At 36.9% G+C, this 25,611-nt stretch overlaps 1 protein-coding gene across 1 annotated transcript; it reads right to left on the minus strand.

Moving 5' to 3' along the window:
* Nucleotides 1–5,427: 5,427 nt before the first annotated feature.
* Nucleotides 5,428–5,691, minus strand: LOC114236864 (ATP synthase membrane subunit K, mitochondrial-like). Its single transcript, XM_057531909.1, has 2 exons — nt 5,685–5,691; nt 5,428–5,603 (listed from the first exon to the last, which is right to left on the minus strand). Exons 1-2 carry the CDS (start codon nt 5,689–5,691, stop codon nt 5,428–5,430), a joined length of 183 nt encoding a protein of 60 aa, XP_057387892.1.
* Nucleotides 5,692–25,611: the final 19,920 nt, after the last annotated feature.

The following is a 25,611-nucleotide window of genomic DNA, read 5'->3' on the forward strand; positions in this document are numbered from 1 at the left end:
AACTTGGCTGAGATCAGATTTAGAAAATTTTTAGATGTCACATCCAGGAGTTTGGAATTTACTTTTATGGGAAAGGGAACAGTAAAAGATTTTTTGACAAAGTAGGGAAATTACCTCCTCAGATTTAACTATATCATTAATAAAAAATTATGTATTCCTATTTTTATATAGCAAAATCTGCCACAGAAAATTTAGTACATTTTCAAATTGGCCTTTAGAACTTTGGTAAAGTGTGTAAAAGATGGATCTTGTGAAGGCTGGAAGATTTCCCAGTAAGAACCAGTCATTTTGGAGATTGATGGGGAAGAGAGATAAAAAGAGGATGCAGCAAAGCATTAGCAAACTGTGCCTTGCCAAGTGTTTTAACTTGTCAAGAGAAGTTTTGGACCTGGTGAATGAAAAACCCATGAAGTTCAATGAGGTTGAGAAGCTTCTGTGAGCTAACTCTATCGGCCTCTTTGGTCCAGCACAGGGATTGACTTCATCAAGTAAAAAGACCTAGGGCATCCAGGAAAGATTTAGCCTCAGTTTTTGAGAAACAAGAGTTTGAGTGCTACAGTGATATTTTAAGGCATTTTGACACAGCCAGTTCTTGTGGCTCTTGTTTGTTGCAAGCCAGAGATGAAAAAGGGGTCAGGGCATAAGGGCAGGTGGCCTGGTACTAACAGACTTGTGTCCACACAAGTCCACTCTGCTGTCCACAGCAGCAGAGTACTTGGATGTTTTGGGATGGGTCTGGGAAGTTTTTTAGACAATGTTAATGCAGTCATGCAAAAAGTAGGCCAATCACAGAATTTTCCTATAGCCCAGGAATTTTCTCTGTCTTTTTGAACTAAATTTCTTTCTCATTTTGCCAAAGAAAGAGCTATAGTTTTGGCAACAGTATCTTAGGTACTTATTCTGGTAACCAGGAGTCTATAAGATGGACAGTTCTGTGAAGCCCTCTCTCTGACAATGAATGACCAAGCAAGCAATGATAGATCCATTGAAAAGTGATGGATTTAGCTCTGTTTCTCAATGTAAGTGTTCTCTCAATGCAGAGCTCACCCAGCAGGCCCTTTGCTCTGGCTTCCAAGACCATAATATTTAGTGTTCAGAACTCAAGCAGCCACACATATTATATAGCATCTGCCATTCATAGAACTCACTACACTTGAATAATTCTTGCCCTAATTACAGTAATTTAGTTGGGTTTTAGAATCAAACTGCCTGCATCAGATTGCAGCTTCAACAAGTACTAACTATGCACCCTTGGGCTTGTGACCTAAGCTATTTATTCACATTTCAGTTTCCCCATTTGTAGACTGAATATAATAGCACAGGATTACTTTGACGTTTAAATGAGATAATATCAATATGTTGAAATCCTATAGAGTAGTCTCTGCACACGGTAAGTGCTCATTAAATATTAACTAGTTATTTATTTGGTATTCTGAAGTCTTGAATACTTCCTAATGGCATTACTTTTTATCCTTTTTCCTTTAAAAAATTCAGTTCACTTTTACTGAAACTAAGCTTTTCAAGCAAAGGTTTCAGTGTAGAAACACAGCATGTTGTTAATATCCCCAGTCCAAACTGCTATACCAGATTAAGGAGCCTATAGCTCAAGGGGTAAACTTGAAAATCCTTAAACTGGGGTGAAAGTGGAGTGAAGACTCCCTTCTCCTTTGCTGATGAACCAACACACACAAAAAAGAAAGAATATCAAAAAGAAAAAGACAATTTAGTTTTTAAATGCCTTATTCTTTTTATTATTTACATTTTATAAGAAGACCTTGAATAATTTAATACCATTTCCCCTTATCTTGGGAAAAACTTGACTATTCATAGTACCTTGTGATGAAGATAAATATTTTTAAGCATGTTTGGGAACTCTTAGAAATAGAAGTCATGCTTGGTTATTGGATTTGTTTTAAGAAGGCTTAGAAACACTGTGACATTTAGCAAGTGCATGTTTATTTGGAATAAAAAACAGTGCTTGTACACAGTCCTTGAGAGGAACTGTAGGAAAAAAAAGATGTCATTTAGAAAAAAGGGAAATACATTTTGAAATAAGGTGTGATTTCTTGACAAGAATTAATGTTTGATCTTTGGAGAAGGAGATAATGAACTCTACCCTCACTTAAATTCTTGATAAACAAAGCACTAGCATTTTTATTTTCTGAAAATTTGAAGAAGCTATTTCTTGAATTTTCCACAAAAGAAAATGCCTCCAAATTAAATGCACCCTTCTTTCAATGCAAAAGCAGGAAAGCACAAACCTTTAAAGTATAGAAGCATTTGGAAGAAATAGAGCTGGGCAACATGCACTAAAGCAATTCTGGATTTTTGTAGAATCAGCATTGGAGTGAATCAGCATTGGAAAATAAAATTGTACAAGTGAGGCATGCAGAATTTTGGATTTTTTCTGGAAGAGTATTCAGGAAGACTCATAAAGAATATTTAATCTTCATTTTTCCTTCAATACCCCTGTGAGCCAAGCTAAACTAAACAAGAAGCATAGTTCATATTTGATTGCCCTTCTCTCTTTAGGGTTAGATTTTCCATTCTCCATTCATCTATTTTATTTCATCTAGTGCCCTGTATGTGTATGTTTAGTTTGATAATTGTTCTGTATTTATTCCCATGTACAAGTCAGCTAAGGGAATGAGAATGTCTGTCTACCTATCTGTGTATCCATCCATCTATCCATGCATCCATCCATCCATCACATCCATCATCTCAAGTAATGTTTGTAATTTAAATAAAACTTTATGTAAATATTAATAACTCTTAATATAAACAAAATACTACTATTACCAAATCCTTAATAACTTTTAGTCATTCTCTATTTCTTGATCAACATACACTAAAATTATGAGATTACTGAATAGAGGGAATGTCTTTATATTTGAAAGATTGATAACTATTTCTGTAGGTCAGCATTTCCTAATAGATATTAATAAGTGTATAGAACAAAATAAGAATACATAGACAAATAATTCCTGGAAATGCTCAGTGACATGAAGACGAATTGGATTCTTTTTTTTTTTTTTTTTTTAATTAACTTATTTATTTATTTATTTATGGCTGTGTTGGGTCTTCGTTTCTGTGCGAGGGCTTTCTTTAGTTGCGGCGAGCGGGGGCCACTCTTCATCGCGGTGCGCGGGCCTCTCACTATCGCGGCCTCTCTTGTTGCGGAGCACAGGCTCCAGACGCGCAGGCTCAGCAATTGTGGTTCGCAGGCCTAGTCGCTCCGCGGCATGTGGGATCTTCCCACACCAGGGCTTGAACCCGTGTCCCCTGCAGATTCTCAACCACTGCACCACCAGGGAATCCCAAAAAATTGGATTCTTAAATGCAAAACTTTACTGAGCTCTTGGTCTAGTTATGTGCTATGTGTATGAAATATTCTACAAACCTGTATCCTTTGGTCAAAGGATCTTTCCACACAAAGCCATTCATAGGACAGGTTTTGGAAGAAAATGGTTGTCAAATGTGGAAACTTATTTCTTGTTGATATATTTTAAAGTATGCAGTGTCCTAGCACTGCTCTGCTCATAGATATTAATATGAGTTTTGTGACATAATATTCTCATTTATAAAATCAGGGGCTTGAGGAGATGAATTCTAAGACTTCTATGCCCCTTGTGTCACAGATTTTTTTATTATATAATTTTATATTACAATCACCATGATAAATTTATACTTCAATGTTAAGGATGAATAGTTGATTTTTCATTGGTAAACTCCAATTTACAAGAAAAATTATGTAGGTTGCAATTTTTAATTCAAGTAAAACATAAAAGTTTGACTATCCTGAAAGACAAGCACAACCTTCCTTTCTGCAAAAATGTACCTTTCACCAAGATTTTGCTCCACAATACTGGATGATGATTAAGCCTATGCTACTGTCAAGAATGTCATACAGAGTCTTTAATAGTCCATATTCACATGACTGAATCTGGAATGGAGCTAGAGAGCTTTTTATTTCTTTACACTCAATACTGGATATATTATTGTACCCTAATGTCCCCAAATAAAAGATTTATGCAACCATGTGCAGAAAGTTATGGCAGAAAGAGCATTAACTAGGTCAAAGTATTGCTAAAGATAATTAACAATTTTGAGTCTTATATTTCATCACTGTAAAATGAGAGGATAATCTCTATATTCTCCATTTTACAGTAGGGTGACTATACAGTTTATCTTCCAAATCAAGATACTTTAAAAGATGAAATGGGACACCATTAATAATGATAACAAGTTAGCAGGTATAATTAAGTCTGTTATGGACAAACTAAGATGGATGGTTACCCCTCATAACAAGCAAATATAATAACGTGTAACAGAGGGTTGAAAAACTCAGTAGCTGTGCGAATACAGGGTACTATGAGATCTTTTACACAAATGTGCTTTTGATGAAGCGATAGGAAAATGGTTGGGCTATTTGCAGTTTATAAAAGGGGACACAGGATTATGGCAGTTACTCATTACCCAGACTTGTACCAGGAGGGGGCTGTGAGACTAGAAAGTTGCAGGATTGCTGATTAATAGATAAATGCTCTGAGTGCTTTAATGACTGGCTAATTGCTAGAGACAACTCCCTGTGTAGCAAAGGGAATACAAATGTTATTCTAAATATAAGGGAACCTGTCTCATAGTTGAGCAAACAAATTCTATATTCAGAACTTTCGAGAGTCCTTTTCTCAGATTAAGCTATATTTTAAAATTTATGTGCCCATGTCTAGAACTATTTAAGATATTTGTTTGTTTTTCATTGTTTTAACATAAAATATTTTATCCAATATGACCTTCTGTTGGTCTATGTAGACATGTTTACAATAGAAATAGCCAAAATTAAACATTCAAGAACAGCGTAGCAGGCTTTCTAATTTAACCCCCCTGTACTCTTTATTGAATTATGAAGAGGGTGGGAGATCTGGTCTAAATTACTATGCAAGGTGGAAATGTTCAATGTTTGGTCTCTACATTAAATCCATAGCATTCCAAAAATAAGATACTTGAAGTCAACCTTATATAAATCTCTCTAAGCCATTTGACAGTATTAAAATGGCATTCTGGAACCATACATTTTTTGGTCCTCACATTCATTTAAACTTGTCATTCAAACAGGGACTAATTATTGCATGAGGGTGAGGATAACATGAAAACACTGATCAGCGGTGAGATCATGAAATCCATTTTGTCATTATCTACTCTAGCAATCTAATCAAAGCAATTCTTTGACAATTCTTATTAGTCTAGATGTGAGCCTCAGCCCCTGCACTCAGCAATCTGTGATTAATTTATGTAGCTACTCAGCTCCATTTACTATTTTTTTTCCAGGTTCATAATTTATTGTACAAATTGAGTATCACATGATGAGTTGATATTAGCTTCTTCAGGCATGGGAACTTAACAGATGAGGTACAGCTTAGAATCCGTTTATGTTGCTTTCACAGCTGGAGTTTTTTTAGACCTTAACATAAAGTATAAGACTATCAAAGCAATACCTCCATATGTGGTCAGTGCACAATTCATTCTCCCCGTAAGAGTGTAAGAGTTGAAATATTTTTTGATACCAGTGAATTTGAACTGCGCGTCTGTTTCTGGACCCCGTCATGATTTCAACCTTCCAAAACGCACAAACTCCGCAGCCAGTGTCCTTCAATTTACGCAGCCTTGGCCCCGCCGGAACAAACCCTCCATTTCCTATTAATAACGTGTTTATCATATAACTGTATTCAAGGGCTTAGCCTTTTATCTGATTTATAAACACATTTAATACATTTTGCTGATGCAAATTTTAATGTATTTAATAAAATGGTCTACAAACTTTATTATTAATGTGTAAATTTCATAGATAACTGAGACTTATCTTCTACCTAGGTCATACTCTAAACAATTTATAACAATTTTTAATGCTTTATTTAGATGCCTTTGGAATGTTGAATGAAGGGTTTGAAATAAGCCTGAGGCAGCTTAGGTGGCATACATATTTCAAAGGGTAGTTTTACAATTCTAATACAGACTCCATGCACAGAGAACCCCCTTTGAAGCCTATTTTTAATGCAGGCCTGGATATACTATGGGCCATGCTTGTCCTCGGAAATAAAAACCATGAGCAGGACAAAGTTTATCTGGCTTAATTTTTTTCCCCATAACATCTAAGTTATAGTGAGTTTCTACTCCAACACTCTGAACTTTTCTTTTTTTAATATAAAATTTACTTTCCTAACACTATGCTAGATGCAAGGAAGACAATTTTAAACAACAAAATTATTACCTTTATGCTGTCTTTAAATCAGTGAACAAAAGTAAATGCCAATCAAGTGAGATAGACTCCCAGATTATGTAAAGGATCTAGAACAACAGAATGACACAGAGAGGGAAATGTCATGGATAGGGAAGAAAGATAATGGAATTTTAAACACCATGGATGGTGTAGGCTGTCACAGAAATGAAGACAACTAAAGTGGTAATAAAAACATACACAGAATTTTAGTGGCCTTGTAGCATCTAGAAAAACAAGAGTTAAAGCCTTTTGATCAAGACACCACCACACGACACCACCACACTATCTTTCTTAACTTACTAAAGTAACTATCCTTTTAGACAACATAAGAGATGCCTGCCTGGACAGCCTTTGATTGTTGAATATATCACAGAAGACAAATCAACTTCATATTCTGATCTCATATTTCTCAGGAAAATGTTTTCTCTTCATTCATTTTCTCAGAAGTTGGGTCATTTAATAAAATTACCCAGGTTTCCTTCTACTTAGGTTTCTCATTGTACATTACCTTATTGGTTTCTTTTTTTAATTGAAATATAGTTGACTTATATAATTATATTATTTTCAGGTGTACAACATAGTGTTCAGTATTTTTAAATATTATGTACCATACAAACTTACTATAACATTATGGACTATATTCCTTATGCAGTACATCACATCGCTGTGACATATTTATTTTATAATAAGTAGTCTGTACCTCTTAATCCCCTTTACCTATTTCAACCATACCCTCCCACCCCTGTCAACCACTAGTTTGTTTTCTGCGTCTGTGTCTGTTTCTGTTTGTTTTGTGTTTAAGATTCCACATATAAGTGAAAACATCCAGTATTTGTCTTTTTCTATCTGACTTATTTCATTAAGCATAATACCCTCTAGTTCCATCCATATTGTTGCAAATGGCAAGATTTCATTATTTTTCATGGTTGAGTAGTATTTCATTGTATATATATATACCACATCTTCTTTATCCATTTATCTGTTGATGGACACTTAGTTTGGTTGCATATCTTGGCTACTGTAAATAATGCTGCTATGAACATTGGGGTGAATATATCTTTTATAATTAGCATTTTCATTTTCTTTAGATAAATACCCAGGTGTCGAATTGCTGGGTTGTATGGTAGTTCCATTTATAATCTTTTGAAGAAACTTCACACTGTTTCCCATAGTGGCTATATCAATTTACATTCCCACCAACAGTGTAAGAGTTTCCCTTTTCTCCACAACCTTGCAAATACTTGTTATTTGTTGTCTTTTTGATGACAGCCATTCTGACAGGTGTGAAATGATGTATCATTGTGGTTTTGATTTGTATTTCTCTGGTGATTAGTGACATTGAGCATATTTTCAAGTGCATGTTGGTCATCTGTACATCTTTGGAAAAATGCCTATTCAGGTCTTCTAGCAAATTTTTAATCGATTGTTGTTGCTGTTGTTGTTTTGATATTGAGTTGTATGAGTTCTTTATGTATTTTGGATATTTACCCCTTATTGGACATATCACTTGCAAATATCTTCTCCCATTTGTTAGGTAGACTTTTGTTTTGTTGATGTTTTTCTTTGCTGTGCAAAAGTTTTTTTAGTTTGATGTGGTCCCATTTGTATTTTTGCTTTTGTTGCCCTTACCTGAGAAGACAGATCCAAAAATATACTGCTAAGACTGATGTTAAAGAGTTTACTGTTTATTTTCTTCTAGGAGTTTTATGTTTTCAGGTCTCACATTTAAGCCTCTACTCCATTTTGAGTTTATTTTGTATGGGGTGTGAAAAAGTAGTCCAGTTTTATTCTTTTGTGGGTACCTGTCCAGTTTTCCCAACACCATTTATTGAAGAGACTGTCTTTTTCCTATTGTATATTCTTGCCTCCTTTGTCAGAGATTAAATGCCCGTATAAGTGTGGGTTCATTTCTGGACTCTCTCTTCTGTTCTACTGATATATATATATATATATATATCTATCTATATATATATATATATAGATATAGATATATATATATATATATATATATATCTGTTTTTGTGTCAGTACCATACTGTTTTGATTACTATAGGTTTGTAGTATTGTTTGAAGCCAGGGATCTCTAGTTTTTTTCTTTAGTAAGATTGTATGGCTATTTGGGTCTTTTGTGGTTCCATTCAGATTTTAGGATTATTTGTCCTAGTTCTGTGAAAAATGCCATTGGTATTTCATAGGGGTTGAATTGAGTCTGTAGATTGCTTTGGGAGTATGGACATTTTAATGATATTAATTCTTCCAATCCATGAAGATGAAACATCTTTCCACTTATTTCTGGTGTCTTCAATTTCTTTCATCACTGTCTTATATTTTTCAGAGTACAGCTCTTTCACCTTCATGGTTAAGTATATTTCTACATATTTATTATTTTTGATGTGATGATGAATGGGATTGTTTTCTTGATTTCTTTTCTGGTAGTTTATTATTAATGTATAGAAATGCAGCAGATTTCTGTATATTGATTTTGTATCCTGCAACTTTACTGAATTTATTTATTATTTCTAAGAATAGTTTTTTGGTGGAGTCTTCAGGGTTTTCTATATAGAGTATCATGTCATCTGCAAATAATGAGTTTTACTTCTGCCATTCCAATATTATGTTGAATAAAAGTTGTGAGAGTGGGTGTCCTTGTCTTATTCCTGATCTTAGAGGAAAAGTTTTCAGCTTTTCACCGGTGATTATAATGTTAGCTGTAAGTTGGTCATAAATGGACTTTATTATGTTGAGGTATGTTCATTCTATTCCAACTGATTTGAGAGTTTTTATCTTGAATAGATGTTGATTTTGTCAAAAGCTTTTTCTGCATCTATTGAGACGGTCATGTGATTGTTATCCTTTGTTTTGTTAATATGGTGTATCACATTAATTGATTTGTGGAAATTGAACCCTGCAAGGATATTCATCCTTACATCCCTGGAATAAATCCCAATTGATCATGATGTATGATCCTCTTAAGGTATTGTTGAATTCAGTTTGTTAATATTTTGTTGAGGACTTTTACATCTATATTCATCTGGGATATTCCCTATAATTTACTTTTTTCTTAAGTGTCTTTGTCTAGTTTTGGTATCAGGGTAATAATGGCTTTCTAGAATGATTTTGGAAGTTCTCCCCCCACTTCAATTTTTTGTAATAGTTTGAGAAAGGTGTGTATTAACGCCTCTTTAAATGTTTGGTAGAATTCCCCTGTGAATCTGTCTGGCCCTGGACTTTTGTTTTTTGGGATTTTTTTGATTACTGATTCAATTTCATTACTAGTCATTGGTCTGTTCAGATTTTCTGTTTCTTCCTGATGCATACTTGGAAGGTTGTATGTTTCTAGGAATTTATCCATTTCTTCTAGGTGTCTGATTTATTGATATATAGTTGTTGGTAGTATTCTCTTATGATTGTTTGTATTTTGGTGCTGTTGTTTGTAACTTCTCTTTCATTTCTAATTTTATTCATTTGGGCCCTCTCTTTTTTTCTTAATGAGTCTGGCTAAATGTTTATCAATTTGTTTATCTTTCAAAAAAACCAGGTCTTAGTTTCAATGATTTTTTTCTATTTATTTATTTATTTTTGTTTCTCTATTTCATTTATTTCTGCTCTGATCTTTACTATTTTCTTCCTTCTACTAACTCTGGGCTTTCCCTAATTCCTTTAGGTGCAAAGTTAGGTTGTTTACTTGAGATTTTTCTGGTTTCTTGATGTAGGCCTGTCTTGCTGTAAACTTCCTTCTTAGAACTGCTTTTGCTAGGTCTCATAGATTTTCAAAAGTTGTGTTTCTATTTTGATTTGTCTCAGGGTATTTTAAAAATGTCCTCTTCAATTTCTTCGTTGACCCATTGGTTTCTTTAGTAGAATGTTACTTAGTCTCCATATATGTGTTTTTTCCAGTTTTTTTCCTGTAACTAATTTCTAGTTTTATACTGTTGTGATTGGAAAAGATGATTGATATGATTTAATCTTCTTAAATTCATTGAGACTTATTTTGTGACCTAGCAAATACTATCCTGGAGAATGTTCCATGTGCACTTGGAAAGAATGTGTACTCTGCTGTTTTTGGATGGACTGTTCTGTAGATATTATTAAGTTCATCACGCTTAATATGTCATTTAAGGTCAATGTTTCTGTATTGATTTTCTCTCTGGATGATTTATCTGCTGATGTTAGTGGGATATTAAAGTCCACTTCCATTAATTTATAACTGTCAATTTATCCATTTGTGTCTACTAATATTCTCTTTATAAATTTGGATGCTCTTATGTTAGGTGCCTATATGTTTACAGATGTTATATTCTCTACTTGGATTGACTCTTTTATCTTTATGTACTGTCTTTCTTTGTCTCTTGTTACAGTGTTTGTTTTAAAATCTATTTTGCTACCCCAACTTTCTTTTCATTTCCATTTGCATGAGATGTCTTTTTCCTTCCCTTCAGTTGCAGTCTGTATGTGTTTTTAGCTTTTAGAGTGACTCTCTTGTAGGTAGCACATGGATGGTTGTTGCTTTTTATCCATTCAGTCACCTTTTGATTGGAGCATTTAGTTCTTTTATATTTAATGTGATTATTGATAGGTATGTACTTATTGACATTCTGTTACTTGTTTTTGGTTGTTTTGGTAGCCCTTTTCTGTTCTTTTCTTCTTCTTTTAGTTTCTTTTCATGTGCTTTGATGATTTTCTTTACTGTTATGTTTGGGTTCCTTTCTCTTTGTTGTTCTTGTGTGTGTGTGTGTGTATCTATTGTATGTTTTTCATCTGTGTCTATATATATATCTTTGCTTTAAACTGATAGTTGTTTAAGTTAAAAGCTCCACATTTTACCCCTTCCCCAGGTTCTATGTTCTTGACTTCATATTTTACATCTTTCTGTATATCCCTTAACTACTTATTGTAGTTATCATTGATTTCTTTAGACTTTTGTCTTTTAATCTTCATACTGACTTTTTAAGTTGTTGATCCACTGCCTTTAGTATATAATTGCCTTTATCAGTGAGATTTTTTTCCTTCATATATTTCCTTATTTCTTGTTATGACCTTTCTTTTTCACTTAAGGAAGACCTTTCAATATTTCTTTTAAGGCCAATTTAGTGGTGACAGACTCTTAGTTTTTGGTTGTCTGGGAAACTCTTTATCTCTCTTTCAATTCTGAATGATAACCTTGCTGTGTAGAGTATCCTTGGGTGTAGGTTTTTTCTTCCTTTCAGCACTGTGAGTATATCATGACACACATTTCTGGACTTCAAAATTTCTGTTGAAAAAAATCAGCTTATAGCCTTATGGGAGTTTCCTTGTATGTAACTCTGTTTTTCTCTTGATGCCTTTAAAATTCTCTCTTTATATTTAACATTTGCCATTTTAATTATGATATGTCTTAGTGTGAGTCTCTTTGGGTTCATGTTGTTTGGGACTCTGTATTTTCTGGACCTGACCTGGATATTTGTTTTCTTCCACATGTTAGGGAAGTTTTCAGCCATTATTTCATCAGATAAGTTTTCTGTCTTTTTCTCTCTCTCGTCTCTTCCTGGGACACCTATAATGTGAATGTTAGTACACTTAACATTGTCTCTGGGGTCCCTTAAAATATTCTAATTTTTTTTTTTTTTTAATTTTTTTAAAGTGAGTTTATTTATTTATTTTTTAATTAATTAATTTATTTTATTTATGACTGTGTCGGGTCTTCGTTTCTCTGCGAGGGCTTTCTCTAGTTGTGACAAGCGGGGGCCACTCTTCATCGCGGTGCGCGGGCCTCTCACCATCGCGGCCTCTCTTGTTGCGGAGCACAGGCTCCAGACACGCAGGCTCAGTAATTGTGGCTCACGGGCCCAGTTGCTCCGCGGCATGCGGGATCCTCCCAGACCAGGGCCCGAACCCCTGTCCCCTGCATTGGCAGGCAGATTCTCAACCACTGCGCCACCAGGGAAGCCCTCTAATTTTTTTAAATTCTTTTTTTTCTGTCTGTTCTGATTGAGTGATTTCCACTATTCTGTTTTCTTGGTCACTTATGTGTTCTTCTGTATCATCTAATCTGTTGTTGATTTCTTCTAATGTATTTTTCATTTCATTTATTGTATCCTTCAGCTCTGATTGGTTCTTTTTTATTTTTTTCTAATTCTTTGTTAAGTTCTCACTGTGTTTCTCTATTCTGTTGAGGGAAGGGAGTATTTTTATGACTGTTGTTTTGAACTCTTTATCAGGTAAATTACTTAGCTCTGTTTCATTAGGGTTTTTTTGAGGAGGGTTATCTCGTTCTCTTGTTTGGGTACATAGTACTCTCTCCTCTCAATTTGTTTGGCTTTCCATGTTTCTCTATTTATTAGGTGAAACAGTTATCTATCTGGGTATTGGCAGTGTGTCCTTGTGTGGGAGCATCCTTACAGAGACTGTGTGCCTGATGGTTTGACAGAAGGGCTGGAGCTGAAGTGAGTATGGGGTGTGGCTTCTCCCTGGTGTATTGGAAGCTGTCTCCTTGGTGGGGTTAGGGGGCTGGAGCTGGAGCCCAGTGCAGGCCAGGGTTTCTCCTGGGGAATGTTGGAAACCACCACCTTGGTGGGGGTGAACTGGAGCCAGAGGAGCTAGAGCTGGAGACTAGTGCATGACAGGACTTCTCCTGAGTTTTTTTTTAGGGCTGCTGCTTTGTGGGGGGTTTGGAGCCAGAGCAGGCTGTGGGCTGGGGGGCTGTGCTGGGACCATCTTGGAAGACCAGCTAGAATACCAGGTGCTTTTCAATCTGCTGCCTCTGTGCTAAGATGTGGAGTGAGCACATTTGTGTGAATGTCCTTTAAGAGCAGCCTAGTTTTTTTTGTTTTTTGTTTTCTTTTTTCCTACAACCTTCTGGCTCTTCCAGTCATAAACCCTGCTTGTTTCAAAGCCAGTTAAGGGGGTTCATCTTCCTGGTGCCAGTACCCTGGGCTTGGGTACCCAATATGGCGTTCAAAACCCTTGCTCATTAGGTAGGACCTCTAAGTTTGTGACATTCCCTCCCACTTGTGGCTTGCCCACCAAGGGCATGCGTCCTGACTAGATCACTTCTTTTCTCCTCCAACTTGCCTTGATGTGTTTTTTTTTTTTTTTTCTTTATATACTTAACTGTAGAAGAGCTGTTCTGCTAGTCTTCAGGTCTTTCTCAGAGAAAGTTGTTCTATATGTCTTTGTAATTTTGTTGTGTTCATGAGAGGAGGTGAACTCAAGGTCCCCCTACTCTGCCTTCTTGATCTTGCCTCCAAATTGGAGTTCTTGTATAAAGTCATCATGTATAAGTTTAGACAGCCTACATCCTTTTCTCAGTTCAGGTACTCAAAGGAAAAGATCATTTCCAAGGTCCAAGACCAGCTTGGGAAAACAATCAAACACTGAACTGGTAACATGTGATACATAGCCTGGTGTTAGCAGCCCTTTGTCCCCTCAGAAACATGTGTTAGGGAAGATGCTAGCATTCTTTATATTATACGTACACATGCTTCTGAGGTCGTTTTCTTATCTCTTATTAGAACATTCAGCAATATATAATCATGTTATCTTGAACAGTATGAAAGGAAAATTAAAAAACAAAACAAAACAAAACTAAATACCAGGACAAGTGTAGAAATTAATTTGTATGTTAAGTGGTTGGGTTCCTGGACTTTGTGGAAAAGAGGTTGAATTACAAAAGCAAAGGATGGAAGTATCATTGAGAAAAAAAAATATTTTAAAATAACTTTGACAAAGCTTCTGATACAGAATTTGAACAGAATTTATTATATATCCTAATTCTAAACCACAGTACCAACCTCCTCTTTGGGTTGACTCAGTTATGACTGATTAAATCTGAACTGAAAATTAAATAATCAATATTAAGTAGATTATAAAAATGTTGCTAAGGAAATGGAATTACTATTTGGTTGAGGATATATAACATGTCAAATATTTTATGTATTACTTTATAACATCTGGGAGGGAAGCAATTATTATCATCTTCACTCTTTAGATAAGAACAACTTCCCAGTTTAGAGATATTAAGTGATACTGGTGAGGTTGATTTGAACCCATAAGTTCCTGACTCTACATAAACATTAGCATTTCTATAATAAGTTAAAAATTAAATAAATATTTCTCAGTTACCTTTTCAACATACTATATGGTCATAAGGGCTGTCAAAGCAGAAGAAAAATATCTGATGTTTCCATACGGCTGTCATGTAAAAGGTAGAGGGAATTTGGTGGTCTTAGTTGACATGAGTCAGACCATAAGAAAGAACAGGAGAGACTAAAATGGAAAGGTCCTCACTCAGCCCTCTTCCTTCTTCTGCGACCTGTTACCTCAGTAAAGGAGATTTCTGATTTCTCTGTAGACATTATAGGAAAGTTAAAAAAAGCTGGAAAATAAAGTCTGAGTTCGGACATGGAGAAACTCTTAGCCTGTATAAACATAGTTGTGTTCATTACTCTTACCAGTTCTTAATTATTTTTTTTTAATTTCAAAAGTAGAAGTAATGTTCATTTTACATCATGAAACAAAGAAAATATTTTAAAGAAAAATGTAAAATATCTCCCCTCAACCCTTTTTAATATTAATAGCTTCATGGTATCTCCCCAGACTCTTATCCATACACATATATGAGGTTTATTGATATTTTTAAAAGTGTGATAATAACTTTGGCTCATAATTTTCTTATTTAAAATATATCTTGGTTATCTTTCCAAATTAAGATATACTTCTAAGTAATTCTCTTTTAATAACTGCATTAACAACCTCAATATGATCATAACCATAATCTACATAACTGCTCCCCCATTGAGAGACATTCTGATTATTTTCAGTTATCTTGCTATTACAATTAATGCTGCAATATTCTGCAAGTACTGGTGCTTTTGTTTTAATAGGCTAGGTTTTCAAAAGTTATAATAGATTACATATATTTTTAGTTTTGATGTATAGTCAGATTGCTTTTTGTATCAGTTAGGCTCCAGCATGAAACATTGACATATTAAAATCATCAAATTTGAGAAAAGTTTAATAAAAGGACCAGTTATAAAAGAGTGGGCAGGATTTAGGGAGAACACCAGGGATGGTTCAATTCTCTAGTGCTAGTAACACTGAAGAATTACCACTTCTAGATCAGAAGACTTTAGAGGCAGAATGTGTGAAAAGGCTTGTCCCACAGGAGTTGCAACCTTCCTTGAGAGATGCAGTCAGGCAGTGGAGATCCTGATATTAGGGAGATGATGAAATACATACTATGACCTCAGCCTTCTTCCTCACTCTCATCTTCTGCTGAATCCCCTCACTTGCTGAATAAAACCAAGAAATTCAAAGGACAGAGATCCTATTAATGTAATTTCTGCAGGTAATTTCCCCAAAAGCTCAAAGAAGAACGGGGAAAAGTTTGAGAATGGACCAAGAGGAAGGAATGGAAAATATCCTTCACGGCACTCATCCCAAATACTTTACCATTGATCTTTCCCTTTGTCCAAGTAAAATGATTGTGCTTCTCCCACAGAGACCACAAGAATCCTTTCAGTTACCATGTCAATGTGGGGTGAAATCAGTTAAGGAACAGAAGATATCCAGCATCTCATTCAAAAATAAAAAACCCAAAAAACAAATATGTTACAGAAATTCATACCTCCTCAGTCTCTGCATTTTATAATTTTTTAATATCCCAATCTGATGGAAAAATTAAAATCTTGTTTTACAAAATTTTGCAATTACCTTTATTCTGTTGAGTTGAACATATTTTCGAGTGTTTATTGGCTATTTAGATTTCCTTACCTGTGAATTGTCTATTCATATCCTTTGCCAACTTTTCCTACTATATCAGTAAAAAAAAACCTCTTTAAATATTAAGCATTCATTCATTTATTCATTCATTCAATACATATACATTGAATGTCCACTATGTGACAGGTTTTATTGTAGGCAGTGGAATCCAGTGAACAAAATAGGCAAAAATGCCTGCCTTCATGAAAATCATATTCTAGAGATGAGAGATATGAATTAGTACAACATATGGTATATTAGGTGGTGAAACATAAGCAGGAGGGAGGAGGCAAAGTGAAGGATGATTTTTGGAAATGCTATTTTAAATGGAATAGTCAAAAAATGTCCTAGAGATGTAGCTAAGCAAAGATCCAAGGATCTAAGCTAGGGAATGATGTCTATACTTTGTAAAGAACATTCCAAACAGAGAAAAGAACAAGCACCAATACCCTTTGGTGAGCATTTCTGACTGATGGTTGAACTGTTGGGAAGGCTGTGTGGTTGCAGCACAATAACAAAGAGTGAGAAAAGTAGAAAATGAGATCAGGGAGTCTACGGTAGTAGAAGACTAATAGATAATGGAGGGCCCAGGGGCCCATTATAAGAATTTTACTTTTTATTCTGAGTGAAATGGGAAGTCATTAGAAAGATCTGAGCTGAAGAGTGACAAGACCTAACTCATTTAAAAGAATCACCCTGGCTTCCAAATTGATGTTTGGCCAGATAGGGAGGAGATTTCGTAAAGGCAGAACCAAGAAGATAACTTTGGAGACTTCAGTAATCCAGGAAAGAAATGATAGTGAACTGAGATGGCAGTGGAGGATAAAACAATGGTTGAATTCTGGGTATATTTTGAAAGTACAGCAGATAAGGATATGTTGAAGTTTTAGATGTTGCATTTAAATTTGATCGTTTGTTTGAGGATCAGAGGTCTTCTTAATAGCAGGATAAGTTTGAGATGCCTACCATCCATCCCAGATGTGGTCATAGTTGGATGTAGAAGTCTGGAGTAACTTGGGGAGATACCAACTGGGGATATTGTCACTTGTATATGAAATGTGTTGAAATTATTTTTTCACAATCTTGCATTTGCCTTTTGACATTTTTTCCATTCTTTTTGATGTCATTGTTACTGTTTTTTTGTCTCTATTCCTTTGTTCTATTTCCTATTTGCTTAGCAAAATCTCTAACAGCACTAGTTTATAGCTACTTTATTTATTTATTTATTTATTTTTGGCTGTGTTGGGTCTTCGGTTCGTGCGAGGGCCCTCTCCAGCTACGGCAAGTGGGGGCCACTCCCCATCGCGGTGCAGGGACCGCTCCTCATCGCGGTGCGCGGGCCCTTCACCATCGCAGCCCCTCCCGTTGCGGGGCACAGGCTCCAGACGCGCAGGCTCAGCAGTTGTGGCTCACGGGCCCAGCTGCTCCGTGGCACGTGGGATCCTCCCAGACCAGGGCCCGAACCCGTGTCCCCTGCATTAGCAGGCAGACTCTCAACCACTGCGCCACCAGGGAAGCCCTAACAGCACTAGTTTATAAATATAGTTATTAAAATTTTTCTTCCAATCATACTTAAGGTTAGAGAAAAACAATAACATTATATAAACTTTATAACTTTGTATAAATTTAATCCAGTTGAAACATATTTTAAAATATAGTATAAATGGAGTATTCTAGCTTTGTTGCCAGATGAAAGCCAGTAATAAAGTGAACAGTAATTTACCTGTATTTTTCAATATTGCAAAATATGTTTTTTAAAGCTGAATAATGTAGAGGAACATCAAAAAGGAAAAAAAAAGTCAAAGAGTAAGATCTTAAGGCCCTATATATTTACATATTCTGTGAAAAAGACTCATAAAGAAAATGTCAATGTTTTTCAACATGTACACAAATAATTGGGAAGCTTTTGGTCTGTATTCTTCACAAATGCCTTTTTTCTTTCTTTACAGAAAATAAGAGCTCACTTTTTTCAATTGTTATAATGACAAATACCCACACCCAGCCCCTCCACACATATTATGTATTTTTAAAACTGAATATGGGGATGATAGAGAAGATGGCGGAAGAGTAAGACGCGGAGATCACATTCCTTCCCACAGATACAGTAGAAATACACCTACACGTGGAACTGCTCCTACAGTACACCCACTGAACGCTGGCAGAAAACGTCCGACCTCCAAAAAGGCAAGAAACTCCCCCCGTACTTGGGTAGGGCAAAAGAAAAAAGAAATAACAGAGACAAAAGAATAGGGACGGCACCTGCACCAGTGGGAGGGAGCCGTGAAGGAGGAAAGGTTTCCACGCACTAGGAGCCCCTTCGCGGGCGGAGACTGCGGGGGGCGGAGGGGGGAAGCTTCAGAGCCACGGAGGAGAGCGCAGCCACAGAGGTGCGGAGGGCAAAGCGGAGAGGTTTCCGCACAGAGGCTCGGCGCCGAGCAGCACTCACCAGCCCGAGAGGCTTGTCTGCTTAGCCGCCGGGACGGGCGGGGCTGGGAGCTGAGGCTAGGGCTTCGGTCGGATCGCAGGGAGAGGACTGGGACTGGCAGCGTGAACACAGCCTGAAGGGGTTGGCGCACCACAGCTAGCCGGGAGGGAGACCGGGAAAAGGTCTGCAGCTGCCGAAGAGGCAAGAGACTTTTTCTTGCCTCTTTGTTTCGCTGCGCGCAAGGAGAGGGGATTCAGAGCGCCGCCTAAACGAACTCCAGAGAAGGGCGCAAGCCACGGCGATCAGCGTGGACCCCAGAGACGGGCGTGAGACGCTGGGGCTGCTGCTGCCGCCTCCAAAAAGCCTGTGTGTGAGCACAGGTCACTCTCCACACCTCCCCTCCCGGGAGCCTGTGCAGCCCGCCACTGCAAGGGTCCCGGGATCCGGGGACAACATCCCCGGGAGAACGCACTGCGCGCCTCGAGCTGGTGCAACGTCACGCCGGCCTCGGCCGCCGCAGGCTCGCCCTGCCTCCTCCGTACCGCTCCCTCCCCCCGCCTGAGTGAGCCAGAGCCCCCGAAGCAGCTGCTCCTTTAACCCCGTCCTGTCTGGGCGGGGAACAGACTCCCTCAGGCGACCTACACGCAGAGGCGGGTCCAAATCCAAAGCTGAACCCCAGGAGCTGTGCGAACAGGGAAGAGAAGGGGAAATCTCTCCCAGCAGCCTCAGAAGCAGCGGATTAAAGCTCCACAAACAACTTGCTGTGCCTGCATCTGTTGAATACCTGAATAGACAACGAATCAGCCCAAATTCAGGAGGTGGACTCTGGTAGCAGGAGATATTAATTTTTCCCCTTTTCCTTTTTTTTGTGAGTGTATATGTATATGCTTCTGGGTGAGATTTTGTCTGTATAGCTTTGCTTTACAATAGCTTTATTTTACTTCACTATATTATAGCCTCTTTCTTTCTTTCTTTCTATTTTTTCTCCCTTTTACTCTGAGCCGTGTGGACGAAAGGCTCTTGGTGCTCCAGCCAGGCATCAGGGCCGTGCCTCTGAGGTGGGAGAGCCAACTTCAGAACACTGGTCCACAAGAGACCTCCCAGCTCCACGTAATACCAAACGGCAAAAATCTCCCAGAGATCTCCATCTCAACATCAAGACCCAGCTTCACTCGACGACCAGCAAGCTACAGTGCTGGACATCCTATGCCAAACAACTAGCTAGACAGGAACACAACCCCATCCATTGGCAGAGAGGCTGCCTAAAATCATAATAAGGCCACAGACACCACAAAATACACCACCAGACGTGGACGTGCCCACCAGAAAGACAAGATCTAGCCTCATCCATCAGAACTCAGGCACTAGTTCCCTCCACCAGGAAGCCTACACAACCCACTGAACCAACCTTAGCCGCTGGGGACAGATACCAAAAACAACGGGAACTACGAACCTGCAGCCTGTGAAAAGGAGACCCCAAACACAGTAAGATAGGCAAAATGAGACGACAGAAAAACACACAGCAGATGAAGGAGCAGGATCAAAACACACTGGAGTTAACAAATGAAGAGGAAATAGGGAGTCTACCTGGAAAAGAATTCAGAATAATGATAGTAAGGATGATCCAAAATCTTGGAAACAGAATAGAAAAAATGCAAGAAACATTTAACAAGGATGTAGAAGAACTAAAGAGGAACCAAGCAATGATGAAAAACACAATAAATGAAATTAAAAATACTCTAGATGGGATCAATAGTAGAATAACTGAGGCAGAAGAAAGGATAAGTGACCTGGAAGATAAAATGGTGGAAATAACTACTACAGAGCAGGATAAAGAAAAAAGAATGAAAAGAACTGAGGACAGTCTCAGGGACCTCTGGGACAACATTAAACGTGCCAACATTTGAATTATAGGGGTACCAGAAGAAGAAGAGAAAAAGAAAGGGACTGAGAAAATTTTTGAAGAGATTATAGTTGAAAACTTCCCTAATATGGGAAAGGAAATAGTTAATCAAGTCCTGGAAGCACAGAGAGTCCCATACAGGATAAACCCAAGGAGGAACACGCCAAGACACATATTAATCAAACTGTCAAAAATTAAATATAAGGAAAACATATTAAAGGCAGCAAGGGAAAAAAAACAAATAACACACAAGGGAATCCCCATAAGGTTAACATCTGATCTCTCAGCAGAAATTCTGCAAGCCAGAAGGGAGTGGCAGGATATACTTAAAGTCATGAAGGAGAAAAACCTAGAAACCAAGATTACTCTACCCAGCAAGGATCTCATTCAGATTCGATGGAGAAATTAAAACCTTTACAGACAAGCAAAAGCTGAGAGAGTTCAGCACCACCAAACCAGCTTTACAACAAATGCTAAAGGAAATTCTCTAGGCAAGAAACACAAGAGAAGGAAAACACCTACAATAACAAACCCAATACATTTAAGAAAATGGGAATAGGAACATACATATCGATAATTACCTTGAATGTAAATGGATTAAATGCTCCCACCAAAAGACACAGGCTGGCTGAATGGATACAAAAACAAGACCCATACATATGCTGTCTACAAGAGACCCACTTCAGACCTAGGGACACATACAGACTGAAAGTGAGGGGATGGAAAAAGATATTCCATGCAAATGGAAATCAAAAGAAAGCTGGAGTAGCAATTCTCATATCAGACAAAATAGACTTTAAAATAAAGACTATTACAAGAGACAAAGAAGGACACTATATAATGATCAAGGGATCGATCCAAGAGGAAGGTATAACAATTGTAAATATTTATGCACCCAACATAGGAGCACCTCAATACATAAGGCAAATACTAACAGCCATGAAAGGGGAAATTGACACCAACACAATCATAGTAGGGGACTTTAACACCCCACTTTCACCAATGGACAGATCATCCAAAATGAAAATAAATAAGGAAACACAAGCTTTAAATGATACATTAAACAATATGGACTTAATTGATATTTATAGGACATTCCACCCAAAAACAACAGAATACACATTTTTCTCAAGTGCTCATGGAACATTCTCCAGGATAGATCATATCTTGGGTCACAAATCAAGCCTTGGTAAATTTAAGAAAATTGAAATCGTATCAAGTATCTTTTCCGACCACAACGCTATGAGACTAGATATCAATTACAGGAAAAGATCTGTAAAAAATACAAACACATGGAGGCTACACAATACATTACTTAATAACGAAGTGATTACTGAAGAAATCAAAGGGGAAATCAAAAAATACCTAGAAACAAATGACAAGGGAGACACGACGACCCAAAACCTATGGGACACAGCAAAAGCAGTGCGAAGAGGGACGTTTATAGCAATACAAGCTTACCTCAAGAAACAGGCAACATCTCGAATAAACAAACTAACCTTGCACCTAAAGCAATTAGAGAAAGAAGAACAAAAAAACCCCAAAGCCAGCAGAAGGAAAGAAATTATAAAGATCAGGTCAGAAATAAATGAAAAAGAAATGAAGGAAACAATAGCAAAAATCAATGAAACTAAAAGCTGGTTCTTTGAGAAGATAAACAAAATTGATAAACCATTAGCCAGACTCATCAAGAGAAAAAGGGAGAAGACTCAGATCAATAGAATTAGAAATGAAAAAGGAGAAGTAACCACTGACACTGCAGAAATGCAAAAGATCATGAGAGATTACTACAAGCAACTATATGCCAATAAAATGGACAACCTGGAAGAAATGGACAGATTCTTAGAAATGCACAAACTGCCGAGACTGAACCAGGAAGAAATAGAAAATATGAACAGACCAATCACAAGCACTGAAATTGAAACTGTGATTAAAAACCTTCCAACAAACAAAAGCCCAATGACCAGATGGCTTCACAGGCGAATTCTATCAAACATTTAGAGAAGAGCTAACACCTATCCTTCTCAAACTCTTCCAAAATATTGCAGAGGGAGGAACACTCCCCAACTCATTCTACGAGGCCACCATCACCCTGATACCAAAACCAGACAAAGATGTCACAAAGAAAGAAAACTACAGGCCAATATCACTGATGAACATAGATGCAAAAATCCTCAACAAAATACTAGCAAACAGAATCCAACAGCACATTAAAAGGATCATACACCATGATCAAGTGGGGTTTATCCCAGGAATGCAAGGATTCTTCAATATACGCAAATCAATCAATGTGATACACCATATTAACAAATTGAAGGAGAAAAACCATATGATCATCTCAATAGATGCAGAGAAAGCTTTTGACAAAATTCAACACCCATTTATGATAAAAGCCCTGCAGAAAGTAGGCATAGAGGGAACTTTCCTCAACATAATAAAGGCCATATATGACAAACCCACAGCCAACATTGTCCTCAATGGTGAAAAACTGAAACCATTTCCACTAAGATCAGGAACAAGACAAGGTTGCCCACTCTCACCACTATTATTCAACATAGTTCTGGAAGTCCTAGCCACAGCATTCAGAGAAGACAAAGAAATAAAAGGAATCCAAATCGGAAAAGAAGAAGTAAAGCTGTCACTATTTGCAGATGACATGATACTATACATAGAGAATCCTAAAGATGCTACCAGAAAACTCCTAGAGCTAATCAATGAATTTGGTAAAGTAGCAGGATACAAAATTAATGCACAGAAATCTCTTGCATTTCTATACACTAATGACGAAAAATCTGAAAGTGAAATTAAGAAAACACTCCCATTTACCATTGCAACAAAAAGAATAAAATATCTAGGAATAAACCTACCTAAGGAGACAAAAGACCTGTATGCAGAAAATTATAAGACACTGATGAAAGAAATTAAAGATGATACAAATAGATGGAGAGATACACCATGTTCCTGGATTGGAAGAATCAACATTGTGAAAATGACTCTACTACCCAAAGCAATCTACAGATTCAATGCAATCCCTATCAAACTACCACTGGCATTTTTCACAGAACTAGAACAAAAAATTTCACAATTTGTATGGAAACACAAAAGACCCCGAATAGCCAAAGCAATCTTGAGAACGAAAAATGGAGCTGGGGGAATCAGGCTCCCTGACTTCAGACTATATTACAAAGCTTCAGTAATCAAGACAGTTTGGTATTGGCACAAAAACAGAAATATAGATCAATGGAACAGGATAGAAAGCCCAGAGATAAACCCACACACATATGGTCAACTTATCTTTGATAAAGGAGGCAAGCATATACAGTGGAGAAAAGACAGCCTCTTCAATAAGTGGTGCTGGGAAAATTGGACAGGAACATGTAAAAGTATGAAATTAGAACACTCCCTGACACCATGCACAAAAATAAACTCAAAATGGATTAAAGACCTAAGTGTAAGGGCAGACACTATCAAACTCTTAGAGGAAAACATAGGCAGAACACTCTATGACATACATCAAAGCAAGATTCTTTTTGACCCAGCTCCCAGAGAAATGGAAATAAGAACACAAATAAACAAATGGGACCTAATGAAACTGAAAAGCTTTTGCACAGCAAAGGAAACCATAAACAAGACCAAAAGACAACCCTCAGAATGGGAGAAAATATTTGCAAATGAAGCAACTGACAAAGGATTAATCTCCAAGATTTACAAGCAGCTCATGCAGCTCAATAACAAAAAAAACGAACAACCCAATCCAAAAATGGGCAGAAGATCTAAATAGACATTTCTCCAAAGAAGATATACAGATGGCCTACAGACACATGAAAGAATGCTCAACATCATTCATCATTAGAGAAATGCAAATCAAAACTACAATGAGATATCATCTCACACCGGTCAGAATGGCCATCATCAAAAAATCTAGAAACAATAAATGCTGGAGAGGGTGTGGAGGAAAGGGAACACTCTTGCACTGTTGGTGGGAATGTAAATTGATACAGCCACTATGGAGAACAGTATGGAGGTTCCTTAAAAAACTACAAATAGAACTACCATACGACCCAGCAATCCCACTACTGGGCATATACCCTGAGAAAACCATAGGTCAAAAAGAGTCATGTACCAAAATGTTCATTGCAGCTCTATTTACAATAGCCAGGACATGCAAGCAACCTAAATGTCCATTGACAGATGAATGGATAAAGAAGATGTGGCACATATATACAATGGAATATTACTCAGCCATCAAAAGAAATGAAATGGAGGTATTTGTAATGAGGTGGATGGAGTTAGAGTCTGTCATACAGAGTGAAGTAAGTCAGAAAGAGAAAAACAAATACAGTATGCTAACACATATATATGGAATCTAAGGGAAAAAAAAAAAAAAAAAGGCCATGAAGAACCTAGTGGCAAGACGGGAATAAAGACACAGACCTACTAGAGAATGGACTTGAGGATATGGGGAGGGGGTGGGGTGAGATGTGACAGGGTAAGAGAGTGTCATGGACATATATACACTACCAAATGTAAAATAGATAGCTAGTGGGAAGCAGCCGCATAGCACAGGGAGATCAGCTCGGTGCTTTGTGACCACCTAGAGGGGTGGGATGGGGAGGGTGGGAGGGAGGGAGATGCAGGAGGGAAGAGAAATGGGAACATATTGTATATGTATAACAGATTCACTTTGTTATAAAGCAGATGCTAACACACTATTGTAAGGCAATTATACTTCAATAAAGATGTTTGAAAAAAAAAAAAAAAACTGAATATGGACCACCTTTACAAAGCCCTGTGTTTTATGAAGACTGTTATCAATTATAACAAAACAGTTATTTTATATCATGGAGATTTTTATAATTTGTCTGCAAAATGATTTTGACTTACACATGTTTGCATGTGTTTAAAAAATATTGAGTTCATCAAAGAGCCATTAATGAATTATTGGTGGCGAAGCAAGATTTAAGTCTTGTTTGTTTGTTTGTTTGTTTTTTTAATAAACTAAATTTTAAAAATATTAGGAGAAATAAAAGCCACCAGCATAATTTAGCATTCTCAACAAACTTTTTAAAACTTCTTTCATATCCTCAGAAACCTATTACAAAAGCTGAAAGACACATACTATTTATAGCAAGGGGTTATATTTTTTATTTGTAGAATAAAAAATAAATTAGGTCTGCTTGGCCATGATAATTCATTAATATACTGATTTCCTTAATTTCTATATATTATATATATATATATATATATTTATATTTACTTTTTAATTTA

Source organism: Balaenoptera acutorostrata, chromosome 17, assembly GCF_949987535.1.
Source record: "Balaenoptera acutorostrata chromosome 17, mBalAcu1.1, whole genome shotgun sequence".
NCBI classification, from domain to species: domain Eukaryota; kingdom Metazoa; phylum Chordata; class Mammalia; order Artiodactyla; family Balaenopteridae; genus Balaenoptera; species Balaenoptera acutorostrata.